The sequence below is a fragment of the Artemia franciscana genome, chromosome 14 (genome assembly GCF_032884065.1).
Source record: "Artemia franciscana chromosome 14, ASM3288406v1, whole genome shotgun sequence".
Taxonomy (NCBI): domain Eukaryota; kingdom Metazoa; phylum Arthropoda; class Branchiopoda; order Anostraca; family Artemiidae; genus Artemia; species Artemia franciscana.
Genome location: NC_088876.1, coordinates 32,441,095 through 32,458,930, shown reverse-complemented (window position 1 = coordinate 32,458,930; position 17,836 = coordinate 32,441,095). Strand labels below are relative to the sequence as shown.

At 34.8% G+C, this 17,836-nt stretch overlaps 1 protein-coding gene across 1 annotated transcript in view; it reads left to right on the top strand.

Moving 5' to 3' along the window:
* LOC136035778 (uncharacterized) overlaps positions 1-17,836 on the top strand; it is a 136,966-nt gene that overhangs the window by 71,660 nt on the left and 47,470 nt on the right. The window contains exons 5-7 of the mRNA XM_065717751.1: positions 966-1,083; positions 5,538-5,687; positions 8,866-9,001. Of these exons, the coding sequence (XP_065573823.1) occupies positions 966-1,083; positions 5,538-5,687; positions 8,866-9,001 (404 nt within the window). The remainder of the gene's footprint in view (positions 1-965; positions 1,084-5,537; positions 5,688-8,865; positions 9,002-17,836) is intronic.

Genomic DNA, 17,836 nt, shown 5'->3' with positions numbered 1-17,836 from the left:
AAAATAGTCAATCTACATGAAAGTGAAACATAGAAATAACAACAACAACAAACATCCAATCCTCCCCACACAAGGTACCTAGGTCGGGAATGCAGGGAGTAAGAACAAAAGTAAAAGAGATGGAAAATATAAACACATACACAGACTAAAGACGAAAAAAATTAAAATTTCTATAAAATGTCTTAAAACGTTTATAAAAATAAATTGTGTATTATTTTACTTAATCTTTACTACAAACTGCCAACCTAAAGTAAACTTAAGACAATGTTCAAATTCAAAGATTCTATTAAAACATAATGCCAACTCAGAACCGATATAAAAGTCTTCCATAAGTTTCAGCCGGTCTTTGAAGAAAAAACCAAGGAACAATGCAAGGTCGTATTCAGGGGAGGGTTAGGGCGTTATACCCCCCCCCCACCGGAACGTTTGTCTGAATTGTAAACAAACAACAAAAGTAAATATAGCCTGAACAAATTGTAATGTGCTTTTATATTTTTTTTTGTAACCCCGCCCCCTCAAAAAAGTCCTTGATACGACCCCGGAACCATGTGAATATACCCATCTATCTATGGGTCAAATAGTTCCAAAACAAGATGACGTTCCATGTTTTAATGTTAGATTGCCAATTCTCCACCAACTGTTCTGTCAAGCGGAAAACCACTAGCAAGACCGTGAAACAGTCATCTCCGCTCCTAATTGGAATAACAGCCTTGCCTCGACTCACTGTATGACCTGAATGTTTTTCTTGACGTTTTAGTTGTCAATGATGATAGTAGTGCACTCTTATTCTACAGGAAATGCTCTATCTAGTATTATTTTCTAAAAGCTAGCTCTAATGTTATCAGATTATCATAGAAAACTGTATTGCATCATTCCTGACGTCATTAATCACAGTAACGGTCAGCGATCAAAAATGATAATTTATCTAACGGCTTCAGTGTTATCACTTATGTTATCTATTGCAGCGCATAGAGCGACAAGAAGAGATTTGGAATGGCTGAAAAAACAATATGATCAGCTCCGCCACGACTTTGAATTAAAGTTCTCCGGAGAAGCGAAAACCACGGATGTTACTGCCAAAGAGTAAGTGCTTTTTTATTTTTCAGGATCATTGAAATCCAGAGGATTGTTTTTTTTTCTTTTCTTTATTTTAGCTTAAAAGTTGTGAAGTGTCCCTAAAAATAAAACTACTGTAGCTAACTCATTTCACAAATATAGACTCAAGTCCATAGAAATGAAAAATAAAAAAGCCTGGGTGACTTTTGAGCTTGAATCGACCGAACCCCTGCCCCTTCTTATTGCCTCAAAAATAAATTGAAACCCCATATTCCCTCCTTTGTTACATGTATTAATACAGAAAATGATTCCCAATTCATGCAACTTCACCTAACATTTAAATTAATATTAGTTTTATAAATTTTAATTTTTGTGTACATCTTGAAGGCCTTAGGAACAATAATAACAACGATGATTATTATTGCTCTAAAACTCATCAGACCACGGCAATGCAACCTAAGAAATTCAGTTCTAGTAAGTTCACATCGCATAAATAAAAACATTAAACAAATTTCAAGTATCTATTTTCGTGCCATTCTGCTAGCCTGAGAAATCGTCAAAACCTTTTAACACAACTAAACACCCCATATTGACTATACTTGCCAGCCAGATTTTATAAAACCAAGACTCTCCAAGCATTTGCCTTTGTAACTCACTCAATCGTCCGCACTCATACATCATATGACCTACAGCCTCATATGTATCTCCACACATAAGGCAAAACTAAGGTCCATCACGTCCTTGCCTCTTCACTGTACATTTCCTTCTTTCTACATTTTACTTTTTCTCTTTCATCATTTATACTTGGCATTATAAGGATCAACTATCATGGAAACTTGCTGGAATTTATGTTTGGCTTTAGAAGGGGTCAAACAGCAAAAGTTAGAAAAATTAATGGTTAATATGGAAGGATATCTGAGCTGGGGTAGGATCCCTCCCTATATGTACTTGCCTGCCTCGTAATGATATTGAGCAATATAATCATTATTACTTCAAATGTCTGAATGCAAACAGGCACTTAGCTTTTTGACCCGTGCCCCCTCTCTAGAATTTCAGCAATTTAAAATTTTTATACTCTTTCTAATATTCTTTGTACCATTTACCTGATTTTTGTAGAAGGAGAGTTTTCATAATCATCAAAATTTGCTTGTCGGGGAGGCAATAATTTATTTCCTGAGATTTTTTCTGGCTTAAGACAAGATTCAACAACCGGTTAAACAGAGAAATTCGTCGAAGAAATATTTCCTCCAATTATATGATCTCAGTTTCAGTCTCGAACCTATTTGACTCTCAGAAAGTAGGGGTATTGCTTAAACAGAAAATGATTTTTTTTTTTTTTTGGCCCTTTCCTTATAAGCAAGGGCGAGTGTAAAGAAAGAAACTGCTCCCTACTGGTGGATTGCAACAATGGCTCAACAACTCTATAGAATATGCTGCATAATTTCTGTAAAGGAACAAGTTACCAAAATGGTAACTTTTTGTAGAATTGTCAACATTTTGTAGATTGAGCCTTAATGCTGAATTGATTACTGAAATCTATATGTGTATAGATTGTTGAGGTGAAAGGGCACGTTTTGCGGATGAAAGATGACAGATTGTCAAATATTGCCCTTGTCTGCTAACCGTCTAGCGCAAAATGAGAGGCAGGTCGACCCCGAGTGGGGTGGGAGGATGTTGTAAGGAAAGATTTAATGGAAATGGGAACTTCCATGGAGGGCTTAAAGAGGATGGCTTTCAATAGATTGGGATAAAGAAGGATCGTGCGTGGTTCTCTTTGCCTAAGGTGGATTGGTGATGCTGGTAGTTGTTAGTAGTAGTAGTTTGTAGTAGTACATGTGTATATTCTCTTAATTTGTTTAGTTTCCAAAGCGAAAAAACGCAGTATAAATCTAGTTATACTTTGTAGTTTTCTAAATGTTCTTGCTTTGTTTCTCAAGTTCTTCCGGCCTTTAAAAGGCCGGAATGGAAAGGCCATTTCTCCTTTACTGCTATGTACACAGAACTGTTAAGAGAGAAAAAAAACCTGAACATCACCATGTGTTTTGTGGCCATTAACTAGTACTTGCACCGCAAAGGACAGTGTTACCAATTACATTAGGAAAACCATCGATTGGATATAAACATATTTAGTTTTGTTGACATTAGTTTTATAAACATATTTTTGACTACAAACATATTTTGATTATAAATAATTGATTATTACATATTACATTTGATTGCGTGTAAACGAATTTTGGGCTGGGCTGAAATGCAAAACATAAAACAAGTAAAGAAAAAACTGTTCCCACAATTTCTCCCTTTGACAAAATATTTTTTTTTGTTCTTAGCTCGATTCATATCAAAGTAATGTAATTTTAAGCAAAAATAACACACGATGAGTATTTTTTTTTAGGTTTTCTTATTCATATTACTATTTTGGTTGGTGTCACTAGAGAGTGTTGTTTGCTTTGATTTATTGTTTTCCTTTTATTCTTCTCAGAAAAGCACCCGTGTCCAATTTTATAAATTTTCCATATTATTTGGTTTTGGCTCCGGGAAGAAAAAAAATTCAGCCGGTTTTAGCACTTCCCCTTAAACTTTTTATTTTTGCATTTGTCTCTGTATTTCTTATATAGGTATTTCTTATATAGTATTTCTTATATAGGTATTTCTTATATATCTGTATTTCTTATATAGGATGAATTGAGAAAAAAAAAATGAAACGTTTCGACGTGTTTTTCGCATAGATCCATTCGGTAGCTAAAATTTCACAATTAAAAAGAATGTCATAGTGAAATGGCTAGAGCAAACACACTGATTTCGAGAGAGGTCTTAAGAATTCAAAATAGCCTTATACCTCGATATATTTATTGCCTCGATATATTAATAGCTTATGTAATAAGCGTCCTTAACGCCTAGCCAATCATGTGAGTTTATATGGCGGGCAGCCAAAGCCAGTGTTTCTCTGTAGTGCTTTGACTGGCAGAGTCAATTCGTTTCCGATCAACCCAAGAGAGTATGTGGTTCTTAGGCCTGAAGGTGTGTTTTTCTCACTACGCACATTCATATAATCAAGAGATATTATTAAAATGGGACAATTTTTTTTTCGTAGTTTTTTGGATCATTTTGATGAACTTTATCTTAAGGAGCAGATGACATTCAAAGGGAGAATACGGAATCAAATGAGGAAGTAAAACTTTCCTGGGCTTAGGTTATGCTGATGATTTAAGCATCCTAGATGAAAATTTGAGCCAAATGAATGAACTTAGAGGTTTTGGGAGTTCATGATGCTAGAATAAGTTTGAAAATTAATGTTAAGAAGACTTAAGTCACTAAGGCTAGGAATAAGTGAAGATGAAAAGTTGACGTTTGGTAACGAAAAGATCGATCAAGTGGACAGCTCCACTTACCTAGGTAGTATTATAAGTAATAACGGTGGATAGTGTGAAGTTGCTAAGACGTTAAGAACAGAATATCCAAGGTCCAGTGTGTTTCTTCACACTTGAAAAAAGTTTGGAAGACTAGAAAGATAAGAATGCGAACCAAAATTAGGATATTCGAAGCTACAGTGATGACAGTGGTCAAGTATGGCTCTGAAGCATGATACGCTCCGAAAAACGGAGGAAGATTTGCTAGATGTTTTCCAGAAAAATCGCCTATGGATTGTTATGGGTATCCAATTGACTGACCATATTTCAATCAGTAGGCTGCACGAAAAGTGTGGTTGAGTTTCATCTTTTAGGGCTGTAATGACAGAAGGTTGAAATGGCTAGGGTGCGCTTTGTGGATGAAAAATGACAGGTTGCTAAAGATTGACCTCCTCGGCCAACCGTTTAAGACTAAACGGAAAGCAGGTTGTCCACGGTTAGGGTGGGATGATGTCTTAAGGAAAGATTTAAGGGAGATGGAACTTCCTGGAAGGGTTTAAAGAGGGAGACTTTGTATGGATTATTATTGAGGAAGAACTTGCGTAGCTGTGTTGGCCTCACGTGGCTTGGTGCTGCGGTGAGTTATTAGTAATAGTAGTTTTATATTAAAAAAAAACGTTCTGTTTTGTCTCATGACTGATTGATTGAGATAAAACTTTAAAAAAAAATTTCTGGAGCTGGGATGTGAGATTTCCAATTTTATGTTTGGGGATAGTAACTAAATATTCTTTTCTAGTCCTCACAAAAGGGTTTACCCTTTGTTTTTTGTTTTTTTTTTATGCCTGCCTTCCGACTAAGTCTTTGTCTGCTTCTGATTGTCTCAAACCAGCGCTAGCTGGAAATCAGTGTCAAGAAAAACTGTTCTACAAATAGAATGTTTTCTTCCTAAACAGTTTACGGTATTATTTATTTACTGCTTAAAGTTTCTAGAAAAGTACAAATTTCACTGGAAGTTTTATCAGGGTTGTAAGTGAAAGGATCCTATACCCTTCTCTTCCCGTTCTTGTGAACTAATTGGTCTTTGTTAATTGCTTGTTCTGCTTCCTTAAAGTTAAATTATTATGATCTCTTTAGGGATGAAGTCTCCAGTACCACTCGGGCTCCAAACCACAAGGAACATCCACATTTGGCACAATTAAATATTTTACAAGCTTTGAAAAATTCTGGCCAGCTAGAAGACATCTTATTACCGAACCCTCTTGCAGCTGGTATTGGTGACCAAAAGTAAGTAAGCTTTTCCTGAAATTATTTGAACCTACTCGACTTCTGAGCTCTCCTAGCGAATATACCCAACTTCGTTTCTAGTTGTAAAATAGGACGTCCAAACTGCGAAAACATTCCATATAATGCAAAGCCATATCCAGAGGGGCTAGGGGGTTTGAACCCGCCTCCCCCGAAATGTTTGTCCAACTCGTAAAAAACGTAGTAACAATGCATAATAACAAATCTTTGATGAGTATCTTAAGATTTTTGTAAACCTCCTCCCCCCGAAAAAAAATCCTGGATATGGCCTTGATATAGTGATAAATTCAACTACACTGATAAAAATGGTCATGGAAAAAAGGGTGTACTATTTACACTGTAGTTATGAGATTTTTGAAACCCGAAAATTACTGTAGGCTTATAAGGGTGGAATGATAAGGAACAGAATTTTTTTATGAATTTAAAGTACAGCAATAAAAAGAATAGGTCACTGAGTGAAAAAAAAGAACTGCCATCAGCAATGTTTTCTCAGGCCAGGGAAGGGTTGATCTTTATTCTAAGAGGTCTCTTTGATGGGTTGGAACTTCTCATAAGCGTCAATTTACCGATTTGGATAACAAAACCTATGAAAATTATGCTCTATCGTTTGAAACGATGTTGCAATAAATTATCTGTTTTTAAAGATGCTCAGAAGTTGTTTACCTTTATGATAATTGGTTTTTTAATATTAGTTTGAGCAAAGCCAGAAACTAAATCTTTTGGAATCAGAATCATTTTTTTTTCATCTCTCTTAGGTAGATAACTCTGTTTTTGGAACAATCGTTAATAAATCTGAAATTAAGTTCAACTTTTTTGCTGTCGTTTAAAATGCTTATTTTGTAACTTAACGTATTGTCTATTACTACCATGATTACATTAGCCGAGATCTTTTCCAGGGTGGCTACGGGTTTCAACCCTCCCCCCCCTCCCGAAAAATATTGTTCAATTTGTGAAAATGTAACAAAAATTTATATAAATAGATTTTTGAAAAGTTTAAAAATTGTAACCTCCCCCGCGAACCCTCCCCCCTTGAAAAAGTCCTGGATACGACCTTGATGTTAGATCTAGATATACCTTACGACTAAAAATCTATACTTTACAGATTGATAGATTTATTCAACAGTAAGGATGATAATGAATATAAACAATAATAAAAGATATACACGTCAGCATATTCCACAAGTGTGGCTTTATCGACGGAAATGCAGAATGAAAAGAAAACATTTCTGAGGACTCTTCCCCCCTCAGCACTAGCTGAAAACTAAGCAATATCGAAATTCTGTGTGCAATACACAATATTAATCTACAACTTAAACTTAGGCCAGTGCTATTCACCGCACAGGGATATTAAAAAAAAATACTAAAAAAAAAAAAAAAAAAATAGAAACCATCATTTATTCTTTTTGCAAAAATTTATTTATATCACAAATTTATTTGCACAAGTTATTATTGATTTTCTCAAGGAATTTTTACAGCGTGGTATGAAATTTCTATTTTTGTTGGGCTTAATCCTTAAAGCCCCAAGGACATCAAAGTAAAACATTTTTTACCCTCTGGACCCTTATTTGGTCTATTTATATCTTAAAACAGCGATTCTTTAAGAATTTTGCTGTGCTTGCTTCACAATAATGATGTTTTCAGGGCAGTACAGCATTTTTGTCAGTGTTGTCACATTGAGTCGTAAAAATAAATACGCGAAACAAATTAGTTGAATTCGACAATGCTTCTCCTCTGTAAAAAGTCAGACATAAACGATCTGTCGATTCCTAAACATAACTGCACCTCCAAGCAAAACTAAAACTTTTCAAGCTATTTGCTGCTATTTATTATTAGGTTGCGTTTGCTGATTTTTCACCCACTTTTTTTGCGCGTGCGGTATTACCAGTAACTGCATAACTGAGCATATAGGTTTTTTTTATGAAAATCTGAATTGCTGATTTTTCTTGACTTTTTAAGATACGTATGGTTTTGTCCTAGCTGAGTGGTTAGCACGCTAGACTTGAAATCCTTGGTATGTGAGGACAGGGGTTCGAGTCTTGGTGTTGCTGTTATTTATTTTGGAACGGAAGTCAGTGGCGTGACTCTGTAAGCTCAGCCATATTTGATCTTGCGCTATTTGGATACCTGGAGGAATCTGGGGAAGGTAAACAGGAAGGGTGTGCGAAAGCACAGGATAGATGGCCCCCTCTTCTGCTTCCATTCATTGCACTTCCTGGCTGAATGGCTATTAATCGGAGATCAGCGCCGCGGGTAGGAACTTTAAAGTCCAGTGCGGTATTTTTTTTATGATTGTGTAAGTTTCCACTAAAATATTCAAAAAATCATGCTACATTTTCACTCTCTTTAGCACTTTTGAGTTTTGAGAAAGTTTTCTTTTTTAGACGGATTGAAATATAAGAGGTAATCTTTTTACATCCTATTAGAATTATGCCCCTGGTACAAAAATGTCTATTTCAATGTTGGGTTTTTCCATAGAATCTGAGAAAAAATTAGTTTGTAGCTTTCCCCACTTTTGTTCTTTGGTTGGTTGGTCAAGCCAAGCACTTTAATGTTTTTGAATTTATGGGGAAACATGAAAATAGTTAATTTTTTAAATCAAATATACACAGAAAAAGTCGTGTTTTTTTTCCTCACGTGTTGAATCATTAATTTTTGGTTATTGTTTGCAAACATTCAAATGACTTCAGAATCATTTTTGGTACTAAATCTGCTTTCAGCTGGTGGACAATAAATAAACAATTTGCTAAAACATTTCGATAATGTAACAACAAGTTTAAAGCAGACTAAATCATTTTTCTATTGGGAAACTACCCTAAATGAGGAACCACTTGTAAGTGAAAACTTTTGTATGAAGACAAGTAATAAACTGTGATATATCACACACAAACCAAATTAATGCTAGTTAAAGATTAGAAATACCCTTAACAATCTTTTTATTATTGATTTCTTCCTTATTGTCTTTGGGTTCAATGCGCACACAATTCATGGGTGCACAACGTGTCAAATAATAGTGGGGTAGAATCCATTATAAAAAGTTACCACCTGAACAGTATCGATAAATTATTTCAAGTTATTTAAAAAAAAAAGAAATACATAAGCTAGCGAGGGAAAGTAACATCTGTACACAATCTGAATTTTCATCAGCTTTTTACAATTTTAGGAAGGAAAGTGATCTCATTGAAAACCTCAAAGAAAAGGAATATCAAATCATAGAGCTTCAACAGCAGATCTGTGATATGGAAAAAAATGCACAGGAGAAACTACAGAAAGAAATGGATAATTTGTCTTCAAAACTTGTAAGCATTTTAGATATTTTTTTTTGTAAGGCCTCGTGATTTACTACGAATTCACTGCCATGCTTGCTCATTGATACAAAGGACAAAGTCCTAAGATATATCTAGAGGACCTTTCTCTCCCCCTCCAAACCACTAGGAAAATTTTGTGATTTGTGCTAAGAAAGAAATTTCTTGAAAGATGAAAATCCTTACAAAAACGTCTTTATCTCTGACCCTCTAAACTCGGGACCCATGTACATCAATGAGTGTGCTACTGCTAATAATAAGTAAGACAATGATTAATGACATTTCTAGTATTACTGTTCGTGATAGGAGTCAGACAAAAATTTGGGGATGGGGCTCAAGTCCAACCCCCTCCTGGATACGGCCTTGGTTACTATTGTTTCTTTTGCTTCAACTACAACGCTTTTTTTTTCAATCAAAACCGCCTCTTATTATGTACTTTTGTTATTACGAGGGTAGTGAATGAGTCCATGGACCTTGAATGCCTTACTAGGAAAGCCATGACTAACTTACGAATTTTTTAACGAGCTAACAAAACTTGGCCTATTCAAGGATGATAGAAGGCTCTATTCAAACACTACTACTGGAAAACTGGTTTTATTGGAATATCTCTTTTACATTAATTACGGTAGAATATATCAATATGCTATTGAATATTGAATTTATCCTTGCATGAATATTTATATTAAGTATATCATTGAGCATATCAATGTCAACGTGCCCATGGTGCTTGGATTCTATAGAGATTCAATATTAGGGATATGTGCACTTTATTAATTTGACTCTTTCAATTGGTTTAGCAGTATTTTTAGATTCAGTCCTATTCCTCACAAGGCTTTTCTTTCAACTTGAATTGGTGCAAATTTCTTAACAGTTTCAGAAGATCAATGCAAATAAATTTTGTTTCCAAACATAAAACTTGTGTTTTCAAAAGTTTAGACTGAAATAGGCTGTTTTCTATGCCCTAGTAAGCCCTAGAAATAAGTAAATAGCAGAGGTAGTAGCTTAAAAATATTTATGTGGTATGGTTTGAGTCCTGAATAGTTTTCTTAAAGATTCATTTGCCAAACTTAAATACTTTCCAAGATAGCAGAACCCCGTCATGTAGAATTGTATCGTTAAAGGAAAGATGTAAATTTTGTGCTTAAGTGTTGAGAATGTTCTCAAGTTCATTTAAAATAGACACACCCAAATTGACTTCCGTAAGAGCAAAGCCTGTTTTTAAAAAGCAGGTAATCATTATTTTTGCCAAAAGGTGGTTTCTGGATAAGGGTAAAATAAAATCTTTGGTTTTGACCACGGTATAATATGCCGCATGGTCATCAGTGCTTCCAGTCAGATGCAGCGCTCTAGCGCTACCTAGAGTATAGGCAACGCTAATGGTACAATATCTAAGGACCATTCAAAGATTACTTGTCCGTCGAGGCTGGTTACTTATCCTTAGCGTTTTACAAGATGTAAATGACGTCAGAGGCTAGTAGGATTAATACTTTAAGCGGTCTGGATTAGTTGTCTGATAAGTTGCACCTGCTAACCCTGGAAAAATGCAGGATTACTGAGGATAAGTGATGGTATATATAAACAAATAGTTCATGTTTTTCAAAAATGGAAAAAATATGTGAAATTATATGCAGAGATTAAAAATAGATAGTAATTGTAAAATGTGGCACACCTTCAGGGGGTTGTAAATAAGATATGTTTGCAATTGAGTACACGTGATTAATGGTGTTATTCGCTTAGTTGCCTACAACGTTTCAGTTGACAAGTTGCCGGATAAGTATATTTTGTTATCTTTTACAGATTACACCCAGGGAGCTTAATATTAAGCGTATAAGGAATGCTGCAACCCATTAATCACTTTTTTTTACCCGGATGCTTCGCAAGGAAGGGGGTGGTCGTAGAAACTAGAGAGGGCACTCAACTGGCCGGAAAAAGTGAAAGTTCTAGTGCCTTTTTTAATACTCGGAAGTAATTGGGGAGCAATCAGCCTCCCTTCGTGCACTTTTACCCTCATAACCAAGACATCTGATCACAATTTTGATTTTTCCGTTTAGTTCAGAAAAGCTGAAAATACAAAAAATAACCCTCCGTGGATCTGTTCCCCCGTGCTCTCTTGAGTGAGGGCGGTAAATATCGAAATTGCCAATTGTGTACAAATAAGATCCATAATGGAAAAAGAAATTATGTTTGATCTTAAAAGTGTAGTAGGATCTACACTTTCATTAATCATTCTCTTGACAAAGAGGATCACATATTTTGCTAAGGGAAAGGTTTTTAGGGGGCCTCAAATGGTCCAGCAACATTGGCTTCCCTGTAAAAGAGGCCTGGTTGGAAGCATAAATGTCCCTGGACCAAACAGACCCTTACGTATCAAGAAATTGTAGTCTATGAGCTTGGGGCTCCAATGTGGCCTTTTTTCGTTTGACTTTAATCTTATATCCTCATCTTTAAGTCTTTGGACCGTGAGTACCCCAATGCATAAAAAAAAGTAACCCTCGAATGCTCAAAAGGTTTTTGAGTTGGGGTCCGCCCTTTCCCCCCATAAAGGCCCAAAAGCGGTCCAGAAATTTTAACTTCCTGGAAAATTTCAAGAACTCTTGCCGGGGCTAAGGTGACTACACATTTTTATTTTCAATTGGAGAAGGTGCAAGGGGGACTTGAAATGACTCATAAAACCTGTTGTCCTTCATTTGTTTGACATTTCCAGCCGTAAACCGACCAAAGGGGAAACAAATGATAAACATAATTAATCTGGGGGTACAGTCCATGCGCAAAATGGGATGAAAATTTCTATGATTGACTCAAATTTAGATTTTTAAGTCCTTGCGTCAAGATGACCCCAGTATACAAGAAAAAAAGAGACAAAATGTTGTTTTTTCATAAGAAGCACAGAAATTGTTATTTTTTCCCAAACGAATTAAAACTTACACCCTTAAACTTCTTGGCTAAGTAAACCCTTATGCAGAAAATAATGATTTATGTTTTTGGATCCATAAAATGTTTTTTAATTAGCTTGACACTTAAGTCTGAAAGTCCTTAGGTCAATAAAGAACCCTATTTCAGAAGAAACAAAAATTAAAAACAACTGGTATCCTCCGAAAATGAGGCCCTAAAAAGAGCTAAAAAAATAATTTTTTTCTAAAGGGCCAAGAGAACAATAATGAAGACAGAAAAATTCCACAAATATTAGGTGGTATCGAATCGTGATGTCAGAAAATAGGTGCAATAATTTTCTGTGTCTCTCCTATAGTCTATCACCAGACAGAGTACATCGCGTGCATGGTCAAATGTGACTTGTTTTTAAAGTATGTTTAAGATTAATCTTGCCTAAATGAAAGCTATAAAATTCTCTAAAAAACATATAAAAAATAGCCCAATTTAAAAAGTAACATAATTTTAAATAATATTTGAAAAATACCATAAAGTTAAAAGATAAAATCAGCCAAAACTACGCTAATTTAAACTCACAGACATGAACTTTTTCCTGATTAAATCTTAATCCTGAGTCTTAAATGCTAAAATAAAGAAATACTAAGTAATTGATTGATATTTGTATTTATAGAAAGTAAGCATAATTTAAAAACAAAAACATGTAAACAATTTTGTTCGTATTTTCGTGACATCCCAAAACGGGCTTCGTTTCTGATAAGTTTGAAACTTACAGGGTATGTGGACAAAGGCAAAGCATAATGAAGACAAAAACAATTGAAAGTAATTTGTTTTCTTAATATTTGACGCCAAAAACAGACATAAAGTTTGGGTAGAATCAGCTTTTGGTCTGGATTTGGCTTACAACTTGCAGAACACTCTCTCACACTAAGCTAAAAGAAACCACAGAAAGAAACCGGTTCTGTCAGACCAAGAGTATTAGTGTGGTGGCTATTACAGATAAGTACCCAAAAATGAATATAAATAAATTTTCGATGTGTTTTTAAAAGCTTTATGTACCCCCCCCCCCCCCCGAAACAAAAATTTGGCAACTTGCTGGGCAAGACGAACTAAGGGAACAATATTTTGAAAGAATTTGGGTTGTTTCTGTTCTTTTCAAGTTCAAATTATCATTTGACGTTGTTTTTGCTCATTTTAGTGTTTAATGTAGTTTTTTATCTTTCTTTTAAAAGACTATTTTGAGAAAACATTTCTTTACGTTAGTACTACGTAAAACTGGCTTATGTATGTCATTGAAATTTGGTTAAAAATTGAGATAAGTGTAAAAAAAGCTTATGAATATTTCAGATAAAACTTTCAAGTTCAAAATTTTCACCTTTAAAAATCGTCATTCATCCATTTCAAAAGTAATTTAAAGTGAGTAAATAGAAACAAAAAAGGATGTTTATGTAAATTTTTACTGATCTTTTCAGAACTTGAATTAAATTATTTGTTCTCAGAACATCCAAATAAATTCTGGCGAAGACCTCATAGAAGTATGCACAACAAAAAAAGGTGTAGGCAATATTTGTATTTAGGTCTATGGGCGACACTTGGCTTTTTTATTTGCTGGGTAATATTAGACACCATAAGTAGAAAAAAATCACAAAACGCACCAAATGTTTGCCTATACTTATTTTTGTTACATTTTGTGAGTCGGGCAGAATTCCCCAAGTGCATCCGATCAAAATTTTGAGATAGCAATTTTGTAGAAAATAGTCGAAAGGTCAAATACGCATGTCTTTGGGTTTGACAGCTCTCCTTGCTGCCCCCGGGATAGGAAAGAAGCTTTGCAAGCTGCTCATTGTTAAGATGTACTTCAAAACTTACCCCAATTTTGGTCTGAAACAGCTTTGGTTTTGAATTCGACTTGCAACTTACCGGGCAAGACAAAAAATAGGGAAAAAATATTCTAAATAATTTGGGTTGCATCAATTTTAAAACTACAAAACGGGTCAAAATTGTTTTTCTCCAATCAGCGTGAAAATGTCAAGATTAGTAGGCTGGACCAAATGCTCCTTAATGGAAACAGCCAATTTTGGAGCCAAAATTTGAAAATTTCAGGTCATGTAGACAGGGCCAAGGGGACTTCCATTAAGCCAAAAAAATGAGGAAAAAAAAATCCAATTTCAATGATTCACGACGACAAATTTTTCTTTCTTTTTTAAGTAGCAAAACAGAATTCTTGAATAAATGATATATATTTTTTAAAACAAAAAAACCATCATAACAAAATAGAACAAGACATTATTCTTTTAATAAAATAGGGGCCCGTTAAACGTAGCCCAATAAAGAAAACTGGCTCATTTCTGTGGATGATTGAATTATGCAGGCTTTTCTTGATTTTGAAAAGATTTTTGAAGAAATAAATATTAGCTGGGGACAAACTGGTGTCTGGAGGGGTGCCCCTCCACTGTCCTATAGCAAATTACGCCCCACGACCAAAGTCTTCTGAATGAGAAGAGACTGACTTGAGAACAGAACAGACTGACTTCTGACTTGGTCGTGTAAATAGGGCCAAGAGGATTTTCATTAAGCCCAAAAAAAAAAATTAACCCAACAAATCTATTTATATTGATTCATGACGACTAATTTTTCTTCATTTTTTTAAGTAGCTAAACAGAACTCAGATTCTGGTATGTATTTGTTTAAACAAAAGATCAGTCACAACAAAATAAAACATGAAAAGATCCTTTTAACAAATTAGTGGCCCGTTAAAAGTGGGCCACTAAAGGTGGCCCGTTTCTGTGAAAGCTTGAATTATGCAGACTTTTCATGGTTTTGAAAAGATTTTGAAGGATCTAAATTTTAGCTGAAGAGGGGCAAACTAGGTCCGGGGGACTCCCCTGTCCCATAGCAAATTACACTTTTGGACCAAAGGCTCTTCAATGAGAACAGCCAATTTTTTTAGCTAAACTTTTAAAATTTCAAGTCATGTAGACAGGCCCAAGGGTATCACCATTAAGCCAAAAAAAAAAAAAAAAAAAAAAAAAAAAAAAAAAAAAAAAAAAAAAAAAAAAAAAAAATAAAACAACTAAGTAAACGAATCCATTTGTATTGATTCACGACGACACATTTTTCTTTCCTTTTTTAATTGGCAAAACAGAACTCTTACATAAACGATTTCTATGTATATTTGTTTAAAGAAAAGAGCATTCACAACGAAACAGAACATAAAAAGATTCGGTACTTCCTTGTTAGCTAGCACACACTCGAGAATTTGTATCGCGAAGATCAAAAAATAACCGGCTTTCAGGGTCTTTATGCCAGACAATTAGCTTCGGCTCTGTGGAAAACTGTAATGTAGCTATATTTCAGTTAAATACTAATACTTAAAAAAAAATGGGATATATATTTGCACATTAGGGATGTGGAGATCAAGTACAATGGGTCCAACAATTCTTACTTTACAATATGCAGAATGAGTGTACCTAACCCATTAGGCATGCAGATCCGCTATACTTTACTCCCAACCCCCGTAGAGTACAAATATATAGCCAAAGTTTGTTTCTAAAGTTTTGTATTTTTATCATACTTAGGTATATTTCATTATGATTAACCTAACTTCACTTCTTGAGTGGGTACATACAAGGAAGTACCAAAGATTTTTTTTTATAAAATAGTGGATTAGGATACGCATACGCGTGTCAGTAGTGTAAACAAGATGGTTTCAGCCCTATGCTAGAACGATAATTGCATAGGATAATCAATCAACATAAATAAACACTCCCTCACCATCCACACTAAATTTTACACTATAAACGTTGCTAAAATATACTGAACAAATTTCTGACTGAGTAGAGGTAAACCTACCAGTTAAATTTTACCCAAAAATTAATTACAGTAAGTTCTTAAATAGGACCCTTCCTCCTCCCCCTCCCTTTAAAAAGAATTATCCTGATGAAAAAATAATTTCAATGATTGGAACTTGAAATGTTACGACTTTAAAAAATGACTATCGTATCGACATTTTGACTGACGAATTCAAACGCTTCGAACTGGGCTTACAAGGAGTTTCAGAAAATTATATTCCAGGGGTAGGAAACAGAAATTAGGTGATATAGAATTTATTTACTCAGGCGGAAAAGATAGGGCACATAGATAGAAAGTAGGACTCATAATGAATAAATGAACGCTAATCCTCTTTAGGCTGGGGAGGTATTAATAATATAATACTAATCACTCATGTAATGACTATAAAGTACAGGTATCTGTCATTGCAGTATATGCCCATGTAAAACCAGCTGACAGAGATCCTAGAGACTCAGATGGATTTTACTTACAGTTACGGGAACAAATAGACAGGGTCTCAGGGTTGTCAATCTGCACACTTTTCGTGTGAAATGCACTCTTTTTTCATTGTACCCTTTCACTCCACGGACCGGATTTGCACTCTGTTTGCTCATTATTCGCTCTTTGCACTCTTTTTTCATTGTACTCTTTCACTCCACGGACCGGATTTGCACTCTGTTTGCTCATTATTTGCTCTTTGCACTCTTTTTTCATTGTACTCTTTCACTCCACGGACCGGATTTGCACTCTGTTTGCTCATTATTTGCTCTTTGCACTCTTTTTTCATTGTACTCTTTCACTCCACGGACCGGATTTGCACTCTGTTTGCTCATTATTTGCTCTTTGCACTCTTTTCTCATTGTACTCTTTCACTCTACGGACCGGATTTGAACTCCTGTTTGCTCATTATTTGCTCTTTGCATTCTTTTTTCATTGTACTCTTTCACTCCACGGACCAGATTTACACTCTGTTTGCTCATTATTTGCTCTTTGCACTCTTTTTTCATTGTACTCTTTCACTCCACGGACCGGATTTGCACTCTGTTTGCTCATTATTTGCTCTTTGCACTCTTTTTTCATTGTACTCTTTCACTCCACGGACCAGATTTGCACTCTGTTTGCTCATTATTTGCTCTTTGCACTCTTTTTTCATTGTACTATTTCACTCCACGGACCGGATTTGCACTCTGTTTGCTCATTATTTGCTCTTTGCACTCTTTTTTACACTCTTTTATGAAATGATGATAGAAAAAGTATTACGCGAAATAAAAATTAATAATTATATTATTTAAGTGCAAAAGATAGAACAGCTAGTCGGTATGATCTCTGTTATTTCTGCCTGGGTCGTCCCCCAGGGGTTTTTCTGGTATTTTCAACCACTTACGAAGAAGTAGATCAAAGTATACATAAAAGTGAAAACGTGGTATATTCAAAATCAAATTTTATAGAAGGAAGCTAAAAGCTATTGGGTACAAAAACTCTTCTTGGAAATGGAAAAGTGAGCATACAACATTCAGTAAGGCGATTTAGAATGGCCTTTCTACTACTCAACAGAATAGGTATTCCCTGATGTTTATAGTGTAGAAAATAATCTTCTTTTTTTTACATAGGAAGTGAGCATAAACAAATGTGTTATTGTTTTAACTTCCCTGTTTCTTTAGTCTTGCATACTGTCCAATCTATGTCAGTTGTATTTTAACCTTTATTGTTCTATTGGGTGCAGGGGAACTTATGATTCTGCAATTTATTATTTAAACACTATGCTTACAAGAGACTAAGATATTCCATTTTCTAAATAATTCGTAACTCTATTGATTGCTAGTTTTAATTATTAATCCATCTATAGGAATTAGAACCTACACAGAATTTTGTGGGCTGTTTTGAAGGATGATAAATCTGTTCTGCTTCTACTTCCTTATAGAAACTTCACTACTGATAGGTATAAGCAATCATGCACAAAGTGTGGGAGCATAGTAAAATATAACAATAATAATAATAATAGTTTATTCCAGAAAAAGCCCGTGGGCCATATGAACTTTACATAAAAAAAACTTAAACTAAAATAAATTAATACTATTTAAAGAAAACGCTCACGATATGCAGCTGCCATTC